Source organism: Passer montanus, unplaced genomic scaffold (genome assembly GCF_014805655.1).
Source record: "Passer montanus isolate IOZ18808 unplaced genomic scaffold, ASM1480565v1 scaffold14, whole genome shotgun sequence".
Classification (NCBI taxonomy): domain Eukaryota; kingdom Metazoa; phylum Chordata; class Aves; order Passeriformes; family Passeridae; genus Passer; species Passer montanus.
The window spans coordinates 2,502,311-2,524,601 of NW_024360941.1; the positions used below are offsets into that span (position 1 = coordinate 2,502,311).

The 22,291-nt window shown below is 38.4% G+C and overlaps 1 protein-coding gene across 1 annotated transcript in view; it reads left to right on the top strand.

The window, feature by feature from the left end:
• The first annotated feature begins 1,639 nt into the window (after positions 1-1,639).
• The window catches only part of GUCY1B1 (guanylate cyclase 1 soluble subunit beta 1), a 41,928-nt gene continuing 21,276 nt past the window's right edge, over positions 1,640-22,291 (top strand). The window contains exons 1-4 of the mRNA XM_039700103.1: positions 1,640-1,645; positions 1,916-1,989; positions 17,359-17,459; positions 18,469-18,587. Of these exons, the coding sequence (XP_039556037.1) occupies positions 1,643-1,645; positions 1,916-1,989; positions 17,359-17,459; positions 18,469-18,587 (297 nt within the window). The 5' untranslated portion in view covers positions 1,640-1,642. The remainder of the gene's footprint in view (positions 1,646-1,915; positions 1,990-17,358; positions 17,460-18,468; positions 18,588-22,291) is intronic.

The window sequence follows — 22,291 nt, forward strand, 5'->3', positions numbered from 1 at the left end:
CTGCCTGGGACATTCTGTCAGGAATTCCTTGACATTTGTGTCCTCCAAACTGTTTTATAAGTGCTTGAGGGAGAAGACTAACCACACTGGAGGCCAAAAGTCCCAGATGTTGTCTTTTCATTACCAGCAGTAAGCACACAAAGATGTAACTACAACATTTGTGTGGTAGGATCAGTTTTCCATTTTCCCAAAATTTACTTCCTACCAAAAACTAAAAAGTAGATAGTGACCTGACGTGTTCAAATCTTAGTTAATTGGTGACAACCCCTCTTTAGCTGCAGCAAAGCACAGCCCTTGGTCTGGTTCCAGCAGTATGATTTATTACTTTATCTCTGTCGCCACTTTCCTGGAAATTGAGGAGATTTTTAGAGATTTGCATCTCTTCACTTTTTGTTTGGTTTTCTACACAGAGATATTCAACCAGTAGATTGGAATAGTTTGGTTAATTTATCTAAATATTTTCTTTCTCCCTTCAAAATTAGCATATTACTTGTATGATTTTAACTGATTATACTGAAGCTTTTGTTCTTGGTCATTCTTTTAAAAAAACCTAAAATTGGTTTTCCCAGTAGATTTGGGCTGTGTTAAGTAGAATTTATGACTATGCTTACATGACCTAGAACTAGAGTTTGCTTCTGCTGTTCTTGGAATGTCTACTGAGATGACTTTGCCAAATTTTTAATGCCCATCCATTTGTGTTCACACTTACTAGAATTTTTAAAAGATCTTAAAACAGATTTAAAAGTTCACCAGGCAGTAGGTGAAATTTCAAAAGATTTTACATGCCGCCATTTTAAAACTTATTTACATGGAATATCCAACATCAATGCTTCATATTTTTTTCAAGAACTGTGTGAACAGTTCAAATGTTAAATTTTTTCTGCACTATTTTACTAAGGTCTGAACTGTAATTTTACCTACATTTAGAATCCATCTGGTCTGACTAGTGTAGCAAGGTATCTGCCCAAGAGCTACTACACTGGCAGTCCACTAGGTACTCATCCCCTTGTCCTCCTAGATAAACCAATTATATTTTTAATATGTTTTGCTTCTTCTTAAGCAACTTAAAAAAGGTTAGTGGTCTCCTTAGATTTTTTAATTTCATACACTGGGGCCAAGTCTTTTGATTGTACAAAGAGCTTTAAGCTATATTATCTTTTTTATTCCTTGTATATGATAACATATGATAGTGTGTGTTATTTCCAAACTGGCCTTGGCATATTGTCTCTGCTCAAAACCTCCTGTTGCAAGGGTCACATCTTGCCTAGAGAACCGTCTAAAATCCATGTTCAGTAGGTTAATGACACTGCTGCATTTATTCACACTGACACCTGGAAGGATTCAAAAACACACAGAAACCCCATTACTGAAAGCACTCAGCAGTATGCTTTTAACTTCTTTGAGAAATGAATGTACAGGAGCAGAAATGTCTGGGATCACTTTGTCGCTCAGATTCTTCCCTTTTTCGGGGACATTTTTCTTCCTAAAAACTAAGTGGTTGCATAGGTACAAGAAACAGCTGAAGCATTCCTGCGAAGGAACCGCTGCACAGGGAACTGAGCTGCAGGTTCCCAGCCAAGCACTGCGTGCAGGATGAGAACGAGCAGGAACGAGAAGGAACGAGCCGGACCGNGGCGGCACCATGGTGAGCTCCGCCGGGCCGCCCGCCCTGCCCGCGGCCGGGGCGCGCCTGCCCTGCCCGGCACCGGCCCGCGGTGGGAGGGAGGGGGCTGAATCCCCATGGGAAGCGGGAAGCCGGGCCCCAGCCCTTTGTTCCGCGGGGAGATGGGTGATGTTTCGGTGGGGTCGCTTCCCGGCGGGGTGATGGGAAGGGTGGGGTGGGATGCTGGGGCGAGGGAAGGGGCTCCCCTGCCGCCCGTGCCTGACCGTGCCACCGCCTCGTCCTGCCCCGCAGTACGGCTTCGTCAATCACGCCCTGGAGCTGCTCGTCATCCGCAACTACGGCCCGGCCGTCTGGGAGGACATCAAGTAAGTGTCTGTGCGCGTCCGTCCGTCTGTCTGTCTGCGGATGCGTCTCTGTGTGCGCGCCTGTCCGCGGGGCCGCGCAGGGCCGGGCCCGGCCGGTACCGCTGCCAGAGCTCCGTTTGCCGGTGCCGGGGGGCCTGCGGCCGGCAGGGGCTGGCAGCGGCAGCGGCAGCGCGGCTCCGCGGGCCGGCACGGGCACCGGGACGCGGCTCCGGCCGTGGCAAGAGCAGCGGCCCCGGCCGCGCCTCGCTCCACCTTTCCCGGTGTCCCGGAGCCGCAGCGGGGATGGCGTGGATCCCCGCGGTTCCCTGGGTTACGGGGCGTGTGTGGCAGGAGTAATGTCCTTGCATCAGGCCAGCAGGTGAACCGTGCAACAGTTGCATCCCTTGGCATCCCTGAAGGAACTGTGATGCAGTGTTTGTTGAATAAACACTGTCTAAAAATAGTGCCAGATTTTGGTAATATCCTCAGCTCGAAATCAAAACAGTCACTGATTATTAAAGAGAAATATATATAAGAATGTAAGTAGAAGAATGAGTTTTGGCTTCATTTCTTGAACCTGATGGTATAATGTTTTTCTAAGGAGCTGACTGCCTTCACTTTAAGCCTTTGATCACTTGTGAGATTGCACTAAAAGTTTTAAATGAGTGGGCAAACTACTTAAAAATAGTAGTATGAATCACTGGGCAAAACTACAACAAAAATTTTTAAAAGGACATAAAAGCTTACAGAGTTACATGGTTTAATATGATCTCTTGATAAGGCAGAAGTCGATTACCCAGCTTGGAGAAAGTGATCCTCTTTCAACTGGATGCCTTCTGTATGCCTCTGTTGTATTTATTTTAATATGTTAGTGTTGATGTTGATTTTATAATATATTACTGTTGTCTTACTACAATTCAAAAGGCCAATTTTGATTGTGAGATTTTTTTTTACCATGACCTATTTTTTCCATAAAATCATTTGTTAAGAATGTGGAAACCTTGCACAGTACCATGAAATCAGAGAATCATAGAAATGTTCTCTGGTCGGGGCCTCTGGAGGTCGTCTAGTCCAGTTTCTGTTCCAGCCTGGATTGCTACTGGCCCTGGATCAGGGCTCAGCTATGACTTTTGTCTGGCTGAGTCTTGAAAATGACCAAAGGTGAGTCCACAGTTGTGGTTCAGCAGGCATTCGTTGTTCTGTTGATCCCTGACTCTGTAAATTACTGTTTGCAAATACATTTCTGTGCATACCGCAGATGAACTTTTAGTGTACACCACAGAGTTTTGTGCTATAAGTGAGGCATTTATTTTCCTTATATACTAAACATTTCTAAACACAGTGATCTATTTTGAATTAGTTTTGATTTTTTTAATGACATATGTTAATTAAGAGGTGATAAAATAGTGATACATGCATCATTTTCCATGAAAATTAAAATAAATAAATAAAATAAAAATATGTATAAATACGATGTTCACTCTTTCTTGCCATGGCATCCCTTACCAAGATGCCTTTAAGTATCATGGACCACTTTTTGTCCAGATTACTCACTGAATATGTATTTGTATTTAAGACCAATCCATCAGAGAAGATACAGAGTTTCATCTTCTAGGGTAAGACCATGCTGCAGACTGTCAGAACACAGCCATAGTTCCTGATGCATCCTGTCTCTTTAGATTTTGGAAACACCTAATAGAATACTGTAGATTACTAAAGCCCATGAGGAATACTACTCATATAACATTTTGGAGAAATTTAATAGAAATATACAAAATTCTTTTCTAAGGTCAGCTGTGAAAATTCAGGAAGCTGGTACCTCCTGTTTCTGCTTTTCAAATGCGAAACATTTATGTCTTGTAGCAGCCCAGCAGGTGGGCTCTGCTGTTAGCTCACAAGAAGATTGCTCTCTGGAAGGAAACCAGCACGACACCACCCAGCAGAAGACTGGAATGGGATCTCCAAGAAGGAGCCAGTGTGTTTGCAACAGCTGCCATAGCTCCTTATGTGGAATTGGTCACCATGGGGTGTTTATTCAGCAGGATTTCTCAGTTGTGTATCCTAGAGTTCAGAAACCAGTAAACCAACCCTCAGTGGAACACATTGTAGTGGTGCTGATTTAGGGAATGGTAGTGTCAACTGCGAGCCAAGTGATGGTGAAGAAAAGCTTGGATGTTTTATCTTTTATAAGCAGATACAAACTTCTTACAAAGGCTTTTTTTGTTAGAACTGGTAATTGTTTAGGAAACAGCAAGAAAGTACAGAACAGTGTTGTGGCATGCTGAATTGAATCAGTTGAATCACAGATGACTGGAGAAATAATTATTGAAGTCAACAGTCCTTGTCTGTTTCAAAAAAAACCCATGAGGAACTTTCCACTGTTAGTAAGGTTGAATTTGCAATAGAACTTCAGCATTTTTATGAAATGGAGAGGCCTCTGAGTAATTCAGTAGAAAATTTCTTATCTAAACTTTTTTGATTTTGTTTTTTTTTAATGTTGAGCTGATCACATACTGCTATTTTGTTCTCTCTGAAGTCACCACAGAAGATATGAATCAGCATTGCAGAGTGGTGGGTTATGATTGCTGAGTGATTCTCAAATGCCAGCAGGTGAATTTGTACTTAGTGTTGATAGAAGGGGAAAGAAAACATGGAACTAAATAAACTGAAGTAATGAAATATGGCCATTCTTCAAATAAAGTGCATTTTAAAAAGTTAAATGCTGAATTGAAAGGGTATTCTTCATATGAAACATGGAAACTCTTTTGTAGTTTGTTCAGTCAAAAATAGTGTTGAGTGAAGTTCTTACACAGAGAATTTGGGTACCCAAATAGTTGAATTTGATGCTGTTACAAGAGTGGTGTTTTCAGTGCCATCACTTACTGTTACCTGAGTTAGCATGATGATTTCAAGTCTCTGTGCCTGCTGTTTTTTTCATTTTTCAGCATTATTGTAAAACCATGATTTATCAGAAAAAGACTCACACTGTTTTTAATGGCCCACAGTAAAATTCTTGGGAAAGTTAGCATCCATGTTATTTTCACTCATGTTAAAAAAAAAGCATAACTGAACAACAGACTCTTTTACACATCATATAATAAGGCACTAAGTTCATGGAAAAATGACAGTATATACTTTGATATAGGGCTTGGCTTTCCTGAAGAACTAGAGTTAAAAATGCTTGACACACAAAATGGTTCAAAGCCTTCTATTTCTGAACCAGCATTCTGGATCCCAAATTGGTTGAATTTAAAACGAGTCTAAGAAAGCTGGCCCATAAGTAATGAAAGTTAATCTTGATTTATGAAGGCTTTACTCATTTTCTCAACAGCTCAAAAGTCTCAAAAATTTGCTTCTCCTTAAGGTTTTCTCTGATTGCACTTGCAGAATGAGAATTTGAACTAATGAACAGGGTTTTTGTGATGAAGCCCTAAAATAATTAGAGGAATTTAGCAAAGCTGGATGAGCAACAGGGAGTGAGAGGAAAGTCCTTCTGTAGTCTCTGAATTCTGTAGTAGCAGATTTTTCTTAGTGGAAGGTGATGATGATTGACCATAGTCCTTTCTTTTGCTTGCTGGCAGTTGTAAGCTGCATGTGCACTGCTCATTGTCATTCCCTATTTCATCCTTGGAAGGGGAGACTTAGGACCTGCAGTGCAATGGAGACAGATTCCTTTGATCAGCACTTCACTAGTAACTGCAAAGAGTTACTAGTAAAGAAACAGTTAACCTAGACCTGCTAAGCACACTGTTACTGGGAAAACACTTTTCATTTGTTGTTCCATACTTAAGAGAAAACCTCTTCTGCATCCTTATTTTGTACTCGTTGCATCCAGAGGCTGGTTTAGACTGTGTGGCCACAGTTGCAATGGCTGGTTCTCAGGGGTGGTTCTCAAGATTCCTTTGGCATTAGATATCTTCAAGTCCTCTGCAGCCAACATAAACTCAAAGTTGTCAGGCCTGGCCATTCCCACTTACATGCAGTTCTGTGCTCGTGTCTGTTTAAGGCCAAATTTGTACTGCTGGGTGTTACAGTAGCGTGTGCACATGATTGTAAGTAGTGCACATGGAATTACTGTCCATGTACCTGTCCAAAACTATGCAGAGACATTATTCATATTGTCCAAATAAATAAAAATTTCCAGGGCATAAGAAATTGTATGTTTCTATGGTGGGCATATTTTTATGGTGTGTGATAGTACATTTTTAAAAGAGGCCTCTACCGTAAAATCTGAGCTCTTCTGCAACAGGTATCACTTTTGGCTCAGCTGAACAGCCAATGTATGTGAAATTCTGATCATTCAGCAGTTTTCAGGGTTTAATTGTGTTACAAGCATTGACAAGGATGTCTTCTTGAAACAGCTCCAGGTCAATATGTGGGAGCTAGAGCAATGTTGTCAGCAGGGAATATGTACAGAGTTTTTTTCCTGGGTTTCCCAACACTATTCCTCTGTGTTTGATTAAATGAATACAGGATTTTCCCACGGGCTCCTAAATCTGAATTGAGGCCAGGTTACATGCTGAAATTGACACTTTCAAACATACTGCCAAGAAAATGAATGAGAACTCAAAAAACTAATAAATGCATTAAAATGCTTCATCACAAGCCCATATAGTTAACTAGTATTTTTCCCACACAGGTATATGAAATGACTGGATTTGGGAAATGAAATGGCACTGCCAGTCAGCCACGATCTTCATCTTCCTTCTGTTTTTATTGTAGGAGTCCCCACAAAGACATGTAGCATGGAAAACTAGAGAGGAAGTTGAAACTCAGTGTTTGCTAAAAGCAGCTACACAGAGGTGAAAACACTTTTTATTTGATTCTGGCCAAGTGTTCAAACTTGCACAGTAGAAAAATAGGCATTTTTTGCCCTTTGCTGTCTGTGCCTTAGCATGGGGATATATTGATCAAGTAATAGCCTTATGTCCCTGGTGCTCAGTGCTTAATGTAGAATAAAGTAATCTTCTCCTGCCTTTGCCCTATTTTGTCCTTTGGAGAGGTTAGGATGGCATGTGCTCTCCACACTTTTAAATGCTAAGACTCCAGGTCTGGGGAGCCTTCTGGCCAGCACAGCCTACAGGGACCCAGTGGTCTGGAAGTGCACACTATGCAAGAGCAGAAGTCAATTGCTTGTCCTAGGAGGAAGGAACTTTCATTCCCCAAGTTTCACAGATTATCACAGGCTCTTAAAAGCTTTTTTTTTTTTTCTTCCCTGTAAATCTCCTGTTATGGTTAAAATGGTGAAATTGAGGATTGAGAAACTGGCCTGGTGCAATGTGGAAAAGGAGAGTAGGAAGCTCTGCTCAGTTTGAAATGGGTTCAGGTGAAGTGGGAGAAGACTGTACCATTTGGGGATGTGAAAGAAACTGCAGGGACTGAAAATGAAAAGTAAACTAAACAGACAGAAACTTCTGCATCCTGTTGGTGAAGGTGAACATGATGTCAGACTGTAGTGACTTGGTGTGGCTTTTGCAGTGAAATGTAGGTGATTTAATAGTACATATTATGGGGTAAATTTTCAAAGGCATTCCTAGCAGTTAGGTTTATTAGTAGTGTTGTATGTTGCCTGCTTAAGTCAGGACAGGTAGATGCTTTTATTCATTTACCTATCTAAAAATGGTACTCTGCTGATTTCCCTAACATTTATATAATTAGGAACTCAATGACAGGATGTGCTGTTCTGATTAATTATATTTGTAATATACCTAGAATTTACTATTCTAAAATAGTAAGTTTTATAAATAAATAATATAAATATTAAATGCCTTTGAGAAAATATTTTCTAATTTTTTTCTACAGGAGATGGATTGCATTGTTTCCTGGAAACTTCTCACAGCAAAAATTGTCTATTTTTATGCTATTTAAGCAAAGCAAAGAATAAGAAGCTTATTTATCTGCAGAATGAAGGCCCTAGCTTGGCTTTCTATGTCTGTATGCTGGGTTGAAAATGTCGCTTTGTCAGAGATGGTTTTTTTCTTTTTATTAATATAGCAAAAGACAACATATTTCTTGACAAATCCTGTGAGAATCAAAATTTTGGCCTACTGCTATTGCTTAGCACAGTGTTTAGATGTAGTAATAGCTCCTACTGTAGTGTAGTTTGCCTTTTCAGAAACCTAGGAAAGTATGCACAACAGCTCTAGTGAAAGGCTTTTAAGTTGCAATTGTAAGTTCTTAAGATTAGTGGGAATTTAGATACTTTGTAGGTCTGATGCTGGTAGGCTATAAAATTCATGAAAGTTGTGTTATGAGCATAAAAAGTGCTTAATATCTTAAAAAACCAGAACTGCTGGTCACATACTGGGCACCCTAAATGAATGAAACCTTTTTGATCTGTGGTGTTCTTGCCTATTTTAAAGGAAATGGTATAATTGACCTCATGAGATTGTTGGAGACCTAATTAATGCTTCTGCATGCAATTAGTGGAGATCAATTGCACAGGAAAAATTATTAGAAAGGAATAATTCTCTCTTCAGAAATGGGTTTGAAAACTGCTGTAAATCAAGCCTAAGGTTGTATATTGAGGAATGGGATAAAATAAAACACGAAATAGTTGTGCATTAGTGGAGTAGGATCTGGCCTCAGTACTGAGGGAGCTGAAAGCCTGGAGGCAAAGGAACAGTTTTGTGGGCTCATGGGTGTGGCTGGGATGTTGTGTCCTACGGGCTTGGGAGCAGACAGGGAAATGTTGCTTGGAGCAAACGGCTCTAATGTGGTGAGTGGACCAGAGTCCATCTCTCCTGCTTTCACTAAACTACCAAAAAAAAAAAAAAATCACCAGACGCTTATGGCTCTTTATGAGAGATATTTTATTTCTTTGTAATTGTCCTGGAAAGTGTTTTTCAAGTTTTCAGCTGACCGTAGTTTCTATATATAGGGCAGCCCTTTGGAAAGCATGTAAAACAGTGCCATAGTCTGTAACAGCCTATCTGCAATGATAGCAGCATCACTGCTGGTAGGAGGGAAGCTGGATAATCATCAGCTTGGAATGTAGTTTTTGGAGAAAATCTATTTGTCTGTGTAGGTACATATGCAAATAAATGTTGATGTGCATGCCTATGTGTATGTGCATATTATGTTTACATAATCACCATATGGCCTGGGCAATAAAAATGCAAACTGAACACGAAATAAGAATCAAATATCTGTACAAATTGTGAGGTGGGGCACTTCAGTTAATAATCATCTGTAGTGGAAGCGAGTGAAAAGCCTTCCAGTTCTCTTTGGTATTTCTTGTTAAGGGGTTGATTTGGAGGAGAACCTTGGTGCCAACCTCCTTGTAAATTTCTAAGTGTAGGTTTTGGTGTGTCTCAGACTTCTAAAATTTTATTTTATCCTATTAAAGCCTTTTTATTTATCCTATTAAAACCTTTGGGATTTCTCCCATCAAAATGCTGGATTTCTGTTCCTTTCTTCTGTACTTCTCCCCCCAGGAGCTGTAGAATTCTGGCTGTTGAACAGGTGAGCTATGGAGTTCACCATGTAGACACACGTACATCCCTGTGTGCTGCAGTGGTGGCAGTCACTCCCTGTGAATCCTTTCCTTCTTTGTTGAACTGCTGGGAGTTTGCTCAGTATTTCCCTTTCCCAGCCCACAATTAATTGTTGTAAAGAATTACTGCTCTACAGTTTTCTTGAACTTACTGAATCTTGCATGCTCAAAAGTGTTGCAGACATACTGTGTTAATTATTTTAACTGTCTTGTCATAATGAACACTGGTGAAAAAAACTGAGGATTTCACTAGAGTTTAGATTGTGAATCCATTCTTATTTTGGATCATGCTGTTCTCAGTTGTAAATAGATCAGTGATCTGTTAAAAAGCAAGAAAATTGAGGTTTTTCTGCCTCTTTCAGTATCTTGTGGGTTTACCCAATGCTGAAGGCAATGTTGTGTTCAACCAATCTCAACAATTTTGAAAAAAATGCAGATTGTCTACAAATAGATATGAGAAAGACACTTTGGAAAGCCATTAGTGGTGAAATGACAATAGATGATTTCTTTTTATACATACTCCTTTTAACATTGTTGAGTTTTTATCCAGAAAGTCAGAAAGTTTTGTTTCTGTTTTAAAGTCCTTATTTCATACTATTCCAAAGTTCTAATCAATATTTTAATTTTTTTTTTAAAGCAGTGCTGACTAAATGATTCTTTGTGGGTAGGGAGGTTAATATTTACAAGCTTCATAGGGTCAGAGCACGATAATTCCTGCTATTTCAGTTCCTCACAGCGGAAGGACCTGCTTGAAGGTCAGGAGTTAAACTGAGTGGATGCCAAATTATTTAATTCCTCTGGGAAAGGGTTGGCTAAAAGGAAATACTGGCATGTTATGAAACTTGGTGTGAGTGTTTTTGCAGTATCTCTCAGGTACTTTGCAGTTTTCCCAGAATTAAGAGCTTTTAAGTGTGCCAGCATAACAGGTGTTAGAAACACATCATTCACTTTTGTTAATAAAATGCATGAAAGAGTATTTTGTAAATACCATTATTTTTCTTCCACTTACGTAAAAGGAAGCAAAATAATACTAGCTTTATATTTTTAAAAATATTTTTAGTGTTTGTAGTAGCAGCAAGGAACTTGTACTTTTGTTAACTGTATCTTCTAGTATTATCTTGTTTTGAAAACCTACATTAAACACTCCCGTATCCAGCCTGTAAAACTGGGAAATAGCTCAGAACTGTTAAGTCTATAAATACACCTATTTATTTTACCCAGAACATCATTTTCCTGGACAGATTCCCATTTTTATTTAATCTTGTAACTTAATATAATTTATGTTCTTCCCAGCTGGGTATTTTAAAATATCCTTGGACCATCCAAAACATGCACAAGCCTAATTTCTTTTTTTCCTTTTCAGTATACTGGCTTAATATTTTTTAATAACTTTTAGTAAAGCGTCTTTATGAAATACATGAAAAAAAGGAAACATTTTGAAAAAAACAACTGTCTGTGAAGTAGTATGAACAGTGGGTTTGTCATTTTCATGTAAATGAGATGCAAAGGCAATGATTCGGGGTTCACAGATACCATCTTTAGGTCTGACCCGTGTAATCCTGTTTAAGAGTGCTACTCTTGGAACGGAATTAAACTTGACTTGCTCTTATCAGTAAGATCAGAGCCATGCTGTGTTTCTAAGTACAGTAGAGTTATTTTGTCATTAAGATTGTTTTGACCGATCTCTTCAATTTAACGAGCACTTTTCTATCCTTGGTACACCAAGAATACTGAAGCACAATGGTGGCAAAAGTCCCAACAGAAACAATACATACCATGGAAGAAGTCCTGGAGGTGGTCTTGGAACTAGCTGCTGTTTTTGGTGTGTTCAAGGTGACACACCCAATGTGCACACTTTGGGCTGAGTTTTGGTAGGAAGAGATCCAGTTGTGCTTTTGGGACACTGGATGATCTCTTAAAGTGACACCAGCAGCTTCTAAGTAATAATGTTATATATCACATAAAAGCCAGTGCATCTTCAGGATGCAAAGTAATTGTTCCATGCAGTCTTCTACCATATTCTTTGTCAATATTTGCTGCATGCAAATGGGAAGGGTTCTTCTGTAAGAATTTCTTAAGATTCCAGCTTTTTGACTGGCTACAGAGGCAGGATAGCAAGTACAACTTCATAGGAAAAAAAAGATTTGTCAGCAGCAATCTTCTTGCGTATGATTTATGCAAATTCCCTTTAAGAACTAGAGTCTGACTGCAAAACTACATTAAAACTCACCTCGTGCAGAATGGGCTGTATATAAGTAGGACCAGCCTGATGTGATGTCTTGTCCAGCTGTGTTGTCTGTAAAATCTCCAAAAACGGCAAAAGAAATTCTTCCTACATCAAACCTCTATGAGAAATAAAAATGTGTGCATCCTATGGTTCAAAAATCTGAAGTACAAGATGTGTTCTGATTTTAAGAATTTTCTGATTTGAAGTTTTTCTCAGAATGCTTGTTCATATATAGCATTTCAGCCATTTCTGTGAATTATTAACATCACCTTTGAGCATTAGTAGTGTGTTTACAAATACTAAACTAGTTGCACAATGGGAAAGATTTTCAAAGGGACCATTGTACACAGATGTATCACCTGTAATGCTGTTCTGTGCTGCTAAATCAACAGCAGTTTTGGGGGTGTTAGCATGACTGATAGAGGAAAGGCTGCTTTAAGACTTGATCCTGCTTTGATCTATTCAATAGGAATTTTTCCACTGATTTCAAGGCCAAATCTTTATGTGAAAAATATCCTCTGTATAGCTGTTATTTTCCATGGTGCAATGGTTTGAGTTCTTCTCTTGCCCAAGTAAACTGCCTCACATTAACCTGGATAATAGAAACATTCTGGAGGAAAACAAAAGCATTTTAGAAAAGTCTGTGCTGGAATCTTTGTTTCCCACAATTGAAATAGCTCTGTGTAATCATTCAGAATTAGTCTAGAGTAAATAAAAAGGGCTGCCAGACTGTAGAAGTTAGAGCAGGCATGTCATAGGATGTAAGTTCTGTACCATGAAATATCACATCTCATGTGACAGGAATCAGTTTGGGAAGAGCATTAAAATCCTGGGGTGTTTTAACATTTTGAACATAAATTTATAGGGGAGCAAAACCCACACTTATTTTGTCTCTATAAATGTAAATGAGACATTAATTGTAAATTCTGTTCTGTTTGACTTGAAACTTACTTTGAAAGAACAGCCATATAAAAGTTAGAAGTTTGCTACTGTAATACTGCTTCTTCACTAAAGAAATAAGCAGGGCTTGGGAATTTGCCAGAGTTTGTTGCTTTTGGCTCATTTCCAGTCAAGTTCTTAAGAAAGCTACCAACATGTTATTGCTGTTAATGTCTTTGTGATCAAACACCACAGTCTGCAGAAAACATTAGAACTATGCTAATTTCCTTCTACAATTTTATCTGGTCAAAAACTGTAACGTAAGATTCCAGCAAAACATTTCAAGGGAAATGCCACAGTTTTTTTATAAAGCTGTGGATTATGAAGTTTTCTTTAAAATGTGGTCAGCCGAATACAAATGTAAGGAATTACAGTTGATGGACAGCTAACCACAGCAGCTCTGACAAAGCAGCCTCACTCTTAACATTTAATTCTGATTATGACATTATCGTATATTTCTTCCTATCACCCTTGTTATAAAAGCATTTCCTTAGTGTAAGTGCAGACAGCTTTGAGAAATAAGGTAGGGTCAGGTAATTAGGTGGGAAAACTGCTGCTATGGAGAAACAATTTTAGGTATTCACCTGAAGGACACTGCCCTATTTCCTGGGCTGCTGGAGGTCAGTTGTGGTGCTGATAGCTGTGATGCTCTCTCAGTCAAGTCTTCAGAGTCCTTGTTCTTTTGTAGACTTGCTGAAGGACCAATGCCTCTGAAAAAATGGGATTGCAGTCACTTTGCAGTGGCCATTTTGGATAAGCTCGCAGCAGATTTTCCCAGTGCATATAGTCTGAAGAGTAGTATTTCAGAGAGAAGGACTTTTGGAAGCTCTCACTACTGTTAGATTACTGAGGGAGGCAGAAGGGCTTCAGAAGTCTGTCCACAATCACTCTGCCTATGTGTTGTCTGTATGCAGAGCAAGTTCTGTGAACAGGTGGTGGAGCAGACAGGGAAATTCATCAAGCAGAAAAATAATACAGAAAAACAGCTATCTAACTGAATTTTATTTCAGCTCAACACCTATCTAAATTGCTGGGATGCACCAGCACAACAGATCTCAGTAGTATGAAGGAATGGACTTGGAAGAAGGAAGTTCTGAAATTTAATAATTTTCAAGCATGCATCTTAAAAAAGCAGTTTATCTTTTGAAACAGACTTAGATTAGCCATTGTCGTGGTATTTGCCGTATTTGTAGAACAAGCAAAGACATTTTTGCCTGCATGGTTTTAACTGAGAAGTGTAATCCCCTGCAGGAGTAAATATTTACTTTGACAAATTTTCTAGAAAATTTTGCTCACCTTAAAAATATTTGTAATGGGAAATATATCAATAAGGATACAGAGAAGATGGCTGCTGAGTGATCCAAAGCATCTAGAGTAAACTAGGAAAAAACAGTTAAAATAATTATATGGAATAGGATGAAATAACTGAAATAACCAGTGGTGATTTTAAAAAGTGGTAGCTCAGGGAAATTACAGATATTGAGGAAAAACTTTGACAAAGTAAACTAAAGACAAATAAAATAAGAAAAAAAGAAGCATGGCTTGGCATAGAGAAGTAAACAGGAAAAGTTCCAGTCAATGTAGTTGGAAAGAAATGCAAGAAGTTTTGAAAGAGATACCAACATCATCAAACTGGGTCAGTTTTTCATAGGGAAAATTCTCACACAGAAAAGCTGTGTCTACTGGACTATGTAAGTATGCAGTATTTTTGAGGATGTTCATTGCTTTTCCAGATGTGTGTATTATCCTTTGTGGTTTGGCTCAGATCAGAGAGACTAAAAGAAAGCACAGCATGTATTTGAGATGTGGGAAAGTTTGTTCACCCTTTGCAAACATCCCTCCAAACTGTCGCTGGCTTGTTGTTACATACCATGTTATGAGAACCAAAGAATCGAGATGGTTTTCTTTCCTCATATGCATTTCAGTTCTGTTCTTAGGAGATGTAAACTTTACCTTCTTGTCCCTGACTGATCTCTTATGTTTCAAGGCATCATTTCCCACCTCTCTTCCTGCTTAAGACTCTGCTTAATTAAGGTTATTACAATATTTTTCAAGTCATTGGATAGAGAGTGATGTTTCTTTTAGGTGGAGTTCTGAGACATATTTAGTCACATCTCCCCTGTAGCCTTGTCACATTTCCTTAGGAAAATTGCACTGCTTGTGTTCAGTTCATCATGCTTAGAGTGAGTATAAAGATGTTTATGTCAAGTAACAGTTACAATACTTCTGGTATTAATAAATAATATATTTTTGAAATATAAAAACAGTGTTGTGTAATTTTTGGACAGTGGGAAGAATGTGAGGAGCAAGATTAAAAGAAGATGAAGAGGAAAAAGAAAATAATGGGTTCCAGACATCCATTAAGTGAACAGATTACCAGAGACTGATGATTACAAACTGGAGGGTTAGATGACAAGTCATTTCACTTAGGTCAATAAAATACTGCCATATGAGAAGGGAACCAGTCCTTCCCAGCAGTACCATTTGCCATCCAGCAGTTTTAAGATCAACGAGAATACTTAATTCTCAGACCTCTCCCCTTTGAGTACCTCAGGAAATGTTTCTGTTTCCATGAATGGATAATTCCACTGCATCTGTAAATGCTTGAATTGTTCTGCAGGCATTATTATTTTGTATTAATTAACTTTTAAAATTAATGACACCACTTTAGGAAATTAAAACCTGAGTTACAGTCAAATAATTTGGTTTTAATGTATGGGGGATTATGTTATGATAATGGAAAGTGTTTGACGTAAAAGGGGATGCAGTGTTTTACATAATAGATTTAGAATTTTTCTTTTTGTAGATCTTTGTCATTCTTCTGGTGACCAAGAAAACTTCAGAAGTTAGAAATATTGGCTCTGTAGGCTTGAGCCATATCTCAAAGAGCATTTGCTTGTATTTACTCAATTTACCAGTCATACTCTGATAAAAGCTCTTCATTACCATGGTACTAGTAAATAATTGTTTACTCACTGTCCTCTTCAGTTTGTAAATTAGAAAAATAATTATACTTCTACCAAGTTGAGGACTGTCTTGATTTGTATCCCTTGCCCTTAGAATTTTTTTTAAGAGCCTGCCTCATAATCTGCCTTTTTAATAGTTTTTTTCTAAATCTAAGGGTGTTTTTCTGAAGAGCAACATTGTATACCTTTTTTTTTTTTGGTGTGATGCAAGATGTGATTCAGTAATTCATTTCAAGGCTTTCCTGTCTCTTTGCCTTTCTTTTGGCTTCCTGAAATGAACTGCAGCATGGAGATACATTTAGATGAAAGGGTATAATTTCTTTTTAATGAGGTAGCTGTGACCCTCCACCTGCAAATATACTAATGATGCCATAATCATATTAGCTTTGCTGAGCCAAAATATATTCTAAGTACATCAATTAGAGCATGAGTACTTACAAATGTCTCCTCTTCCATCATTATTTCTGCAAAGCACACCGTCTCTATAGAGAGTCATAGTAGGCAACACCACAAAAGGTGAACACCTATTTTAAAAAACATACTGAGAAAGGAGGCTGTGCTCATTTTCCAGATGAGGACTTCATCAGAGAGCACAGCAGGCCCCTCTGCACATCCTCATTTGCTGAAGGAAAATTTGCAAGGGAAATAAGCAAATACAGAATACTGCTTTACATGAAACTGGGCAGAGACAGGGCCATGTCCATTGGCATGCTCTGTGCACAGCAGGACCAACCCCATGGGCAGCTGCCTCTTCAGTGTCCTGGGCTCTGCCTGCCCATGGAGGTGCTCCCTGTCCCCTCCCAAGAGCTGGGACTCACCAGTGCTGCACCCTCCTGCCTCCTGTGCTGTGCAGACAGGGTAAAACAGGCAGGAAAGCAGTTGTGTGTCCTCCCTAGTAACTCACTTGTGCCAGATGGCAAAGCTTGGAAGGCACGACAGTTCCTTCATTGTCTGGGGGATCAACTTGTTTTCCTCAGTAAAAAAATAGAGCCTAGAGATTTGTGCTGCCTTTTGGACAAGCTGCTGACTTGATGTTCAAGTTGAAGAGAATAGTAAAGGACCCCAAAAAAAAGCAGTCATTTTGGTTTCTTACTTAGTGTCAGCGTGCACAAGACATATATATGAGTCTTGTCTTAAACCTGGGGTAGAGAGTTGTTTTCTTTAGTGAAGAAATGTATATTTTTGTTGTATTTTAGCTAAGTGGTGACACTTTACATGTGAGAATCAATGTGCAATGTGAGAACAAGGCCTTTCAAAATCCTAGCATCCTTTTTCTTCCTGTCTGCTTGGCATGTGCACAATTCTGAAAAAAGATATTTGATTTGGTGCCTGCATCTGTACTTTAAATTCCTCTTTGGATGTATGTGCAAATGGTTGTTAGAAACATCCCATGCCTTTTTGAAATAAAGTGTAATTAAAATGTGATGGAATGAAAAAACAAAAGGGTTTAAAGAGCCCATCATGGGCTGCATTATTGGATACTTTCTTATTTTAACATGCAAATTGTGTCTTTATAAGTATAGCAACTTCTTTTTGAGGCTCTGTACTGAAAAATCATGTTTATTTTCTTGTCGCTAATTATTGTTTTCAGAACATTTGTGGTCTGAAATATTTGTATTGTACACTAATGACTGGGATATGGAACGAATTTATTTCTAATTTTCTGTCTTAAATAACTATACAAACTTATTTGTTTTAAAATGCTTTTATACATATGGTGCTTTTCCCTCAAGCAAAAAGATTTTTTTCTATTTTCTTTTTAGGAAGGAGGCTCAGCTGGATGAAGAGGGACAGTTTCTGGTCAGAATAATTTACGATGATTCCAAAACCTATGACCTTGTTGCAGCTGCAAGCAAGGTCCTTAGTAAGTAATGCAGATATCTTCTTTACCCATTCATCACAAAAAAGGTAATGTTCTCCTGCCCCCCAAATGTGTGCAGCAGAGAGGAACAGGATTTAGCACAGGGGAAGTGAAAACGGAGTATTGGTTAGAGAATTTTTTTAAATCTTAAGAGAGAGAATTGCCTTTCTTTATTTCTCTAAGAAAAAATTACTTATTTTATTGCTTGAAATTATTTTTATTATTTCCAAAGTATTCCATCTTAAACTGAAGAAATATACCTCATCCACACAACATGGGCAGTGTAATGAGCAGTCGTGAAGTAACAACATCCTGCTGCAACTGCAAGTTTCAACCACTGCTGCAAGAGCAGTGAATGAATAAATGAATGAATGAATGAATGAATCCTTGATCTCTGCTGAAGAACAGTGCTGAGTCACAGAAATGCTTGTGGCATGGACACATTTCATTTAATTGCATATCAGCCATTGATTTGGGTTGCATTCATTTTCAATCATTGCAGCTCTGGTCTGGAATTGAAAAGGTAGAATTATGCCCATCAGCATTATTTTATCTGCAGACCCAAGTGCGGTATGAAATTGTTCTGCATCAGTAATTAGCCAGAAATCTATAAGACTGATGACTGTAGTAATGTTGAATTGGAGCAGCTGATGTGGTTTCGTGCTATTGTAAATTGGAATTAACTTTGCTGAGGCGAGCATTACTAACAACCAAGTTCCTCTATTTTCAAGAAGTGATTCATTTTTCTGTATCAAAATCTAAATGCTGTACATGTGTGAAATGCACAATGTGGTGAAATAATTGTAGTAATTGGTAACTCTTAATGAAATTCCTGTATTGGATACTCTCTATTTGCCATATGAGCCCTGAATCTTGCTTTGTTCTTGACCTACTGGATCTGGGTAGAATTTAAGTACTGTCTTTCTTGTTTGTGAGTACAAGAGTAAAAAGAAATAAGTAAGTGCATGAAATACAGTGTTTGGACTGAATCATATTTTCCTGTTTTAACTAGATTTAAATGCTGGGGAAATTCTTCAAATGTTTGGGAAGATGTTTTTTGTGTTTTGTCAAGAATCTGGTTATGATACAATTCTACGTGTCTTGGGCTCAAATGTCAGAGAGTTTTTGCAGGTAAGAATTTTGTGCAGAATTGTTCCAGATATCAGACAGAACTGTGGCCTAGTCAATAGAAATTTAATTTAATATGAAATTCCAAAGAGAAATTTGGAACAGGAGTATTCATATGCAACAGATTGCAGGGGTGGTCTGTGTTAAGTGGACTTACCTTATTTATCATAATAGAAAATGTGATATTCATGTTTTATATTTCTTCTATTATCTCTGACTAATTATAGATACTGGATATTTCTAACATTTGTGTGCAGAGCTAGGACTCATAACAGCTTACCTCTTAAGATGCTATCCTTCATCCATGAACTGAGGGTGGGATGCTGCAGAACAGCATGATGCTGCACTGTAAACACAAACAAAATGAAAACGATTCTTTAATAGCATGGAAAAAATGTCTTCTCTAGAGTGTTATTTCTAGGTGTAGAAAAATGGCCTTTTTTATCACCTGAAACTTGCTCACTTCTGTAAGCACTTTGTATTTAAGGTTTGTGATCTACATCACTCTTGGGAAAACTGTGCACTGTAATGAGGTTAAAAGAATTGAACTGGAGAGTGCTCAAAAGTTGACTATGAAAACTTTTGATTTTCTCTGAATATATAGCAGCCTCTCGTCACCTATACCCTTAAAATTTCTCCAGCACTAAGGGAAAAAGCAGAATCATTGTTTGCTGATTTCTTGAATATTTACTTGTGTGTCTTGCTGCACCAAAACCTGCATCATTCCAGAGCATCCTAGATACAGTCAACCCAGACTTCTTGTACAAATCCCACAGACTGTAGTTGCTGGGCAGAACAGGGTATGTGGATGTTCCAACATGTGCATATCATGAGCAATCTGTAAACCACTATGGGATGTGCCACCCTTTATATTTCATAGCTTCATTCACAGCCTGCGCTCAAAGCAAGCCTTCAGATACTTTGGTTTTATTCAGGAGTAACTTTGGGTACTCATGTACAGACCAGAAATACAGATGCTATTTCCTTTCCCTCATCCCCTTTTCCATATAATATACTTCTCTTTTCATTTCTTACCACATGTGCTGGTGGAAGGACTGGACATGTTTGTTATACACACCAAACATTATAAAAGTGGAAACAGCTTACATTTATATTCTTCTAAGGGCAGTATTTTAAGTTGCTTTGTTTGAATTTCAGTGTTAACAGATGACACTGGCTATTATATACTTCTCTAAATGTTAACAGGGCTAACATATTAGTAGCTGTGCCAGAAGAGTACTATTTAGCTTTTTATTGCAATGGAAAATCAACATTACCTGTGATTTATTAGTTTTGCATCTTGCAGCAGTTATATTAGGTCAGGAAACTATATACCTGTTACAAAAATAGGTGCAGATTGGGTTTAATGTCCCAAATTTCTCTCAGGTTCTTAACATAATAGAGTTCCAAAAAGTGTTTCTTGAGATGTATACTGAGTCCAGGATATATACAAAATAATTGAGAACTGCAGCTTTTTTAAATATATAAAAATAAATCTCACATTTATATTCCATTTCCTTTGACATCTCAAGAAAATTTAGTTTATTCGTAGTTGAAACACAGGTACTTCAAGCTTCATAAAGAGGAAAATAAAAAGGGCAACTAAATCAAATATTTATACTTTATGTGAAAAACTCAAGCATGGAAAATTTTCAAATCATGTTTAAAGACACTGTACCAAAGAGAAGCAATGTGAAAAGAGGTACCTCCTAAGAACTCAAAGTGTGATTTTATGTTCAGTTTAGTAGCTTTCTATTGAATGAAAATCAAAGTGGTTAGTTTTCTCATTTAAGGAATTGTTCACATTGCTATTTAGACTTCATACTTGCAGTGCGTTAAAATTCAGGGGAGTAACTCTTCTTTTAGATAAATCTCCAGGTGCTGTGTACCACATAGCGCTGTTTGTGGTACATAGGTTTGTAGTTCAGGTGCCAACCACAACTCTCACTTTTAGACAGACCAGGATCAGCCCTATTTAAGGACAGACTTTGACTGCTTGTTATTTCAAGGAGATTCCCTTGTGTTTCTCCAAGGAGCTGATCACTGTTCCTCATAGCTCTGGAATTGTTCTTTGGTCCCAGCACAAGCTCTGGCATACATCTGAGCAGTCTAGGAGCCAAGAATTCAGGGAGAGAGCTTAGCCTATTATAAACTGTACCTGACCTCACCTCTGGCTTACAGCAGGTGAACATACCAGAAAAAAGACATTCGTTCTTTTAGAATCTACAATATCAACTTAGAATGGATTGAATGCAGCAAAGAAATAGGAGTAGGAGTAACAATGACAGGCCTGACCTCACCTCTGGCTTACAGCAGGTGAACATACCAGAAAAAAGACATTGTTCTTTTAGAATCTGCAATATCAACTTAGAATGGATTGAACGCAACAAAGAAATAGGAGTAGGACAATGACAGTGTCTAGGCCCAGGAGTGATTTCAGCTCCATGATCTGGAAAAAACATGTTTACTCCTTGGCTATGTGTCAGAGTGAGGTTTTGAATACAGTAAGCTGTAAGTCCCCCACTCTGGAAGATTAGGGAGTAAAAGCTGAAGGACCTATCACATGGACTTCACCTGTGGCACTGCTTTGACAGAGTTGGCTATAAAGGAGTGGAAGGGTGGCAGATGGTTTTGCAGAATGGGTCTACTGCCAATTGGTAGTCACCATTGTGCCAGACTTAAATGTTAATACTTAGACAACCATTTTACAAAAATTCTTTCCTTGACATTGGCTGTTCCCTGTTTGAAATTCTTCAGCTGGTGACTGTGTGACTGAAAGATGATCATCTTTTCCCATGTATCTCCCTGAGAGTTTTTCTCCAAAAGGTTAATATATCCCGGCTGTTTCTGAGGCATATCTACTGAAACTGCAGTTCTGCATCCATTGAAGGAGATGGTGGGGCAATCTTTCAGAGACAGTCATCTCTCTTGCTCTTTTCTCATCCACACTCTTTCAAAGTAGTCTCCTCCAATTTCATTGTCTTGAACCCTGCAAAGTTCTTACAGAATTTGCCTTCAAGCATGATGTTTTTTTGTCAATGCCCACTAACAGCTGGAATGAATTGACACCCAGATTGTTGCCTCTTCATGTTCTAATTTGGAGATGTTGATATAGCAACAAAAACATGAATTGGAAACAAGCTGAAAAACTGAAGGAGGAAATTCCAGGCTAAGTGCATCCCACGGAATTCATTGCTAAGAGTGTCATTTTGTCTGGAGGTCTCCAAGAGAAAAGGCAGCTGTTCAAGCACTTCACAGCTCACATGAAATCAAGTTCACTATGCCTCCACAAATTTGGTGATCGACAGATGCTCATGAAAGGTGGAGAATTTCCCAGACAGCACACTGAAAATATTTTCACTTCACTTCCTGTGTTGGCAGTAAACAATATGCAAAGCCTGGTGGTAGCAGTCACTTGCAGGGCAGTGAGAGAACAACATTTAAAATATGCAGTAATGTTCTGGACTTAAGATGTAAGGCGTTATATGAATTTTACAGCATAAATAAAAAATTGTGGGTTGCAACTCTATCCTGCAAACTAGGTTTCTCCTTCTATGTTTAATTTTCAGTAAATAGCAACTTGGATCCCTGATAATTGCTTCACAATCAAAGTTGAATCTAGTGTTTTGTTTTAAGTGTGATTTTGATCTCACTGTTCTCTTTAATTACCTTTCAGTTTATAATTTAGCTTACCTGTCCAGATCACA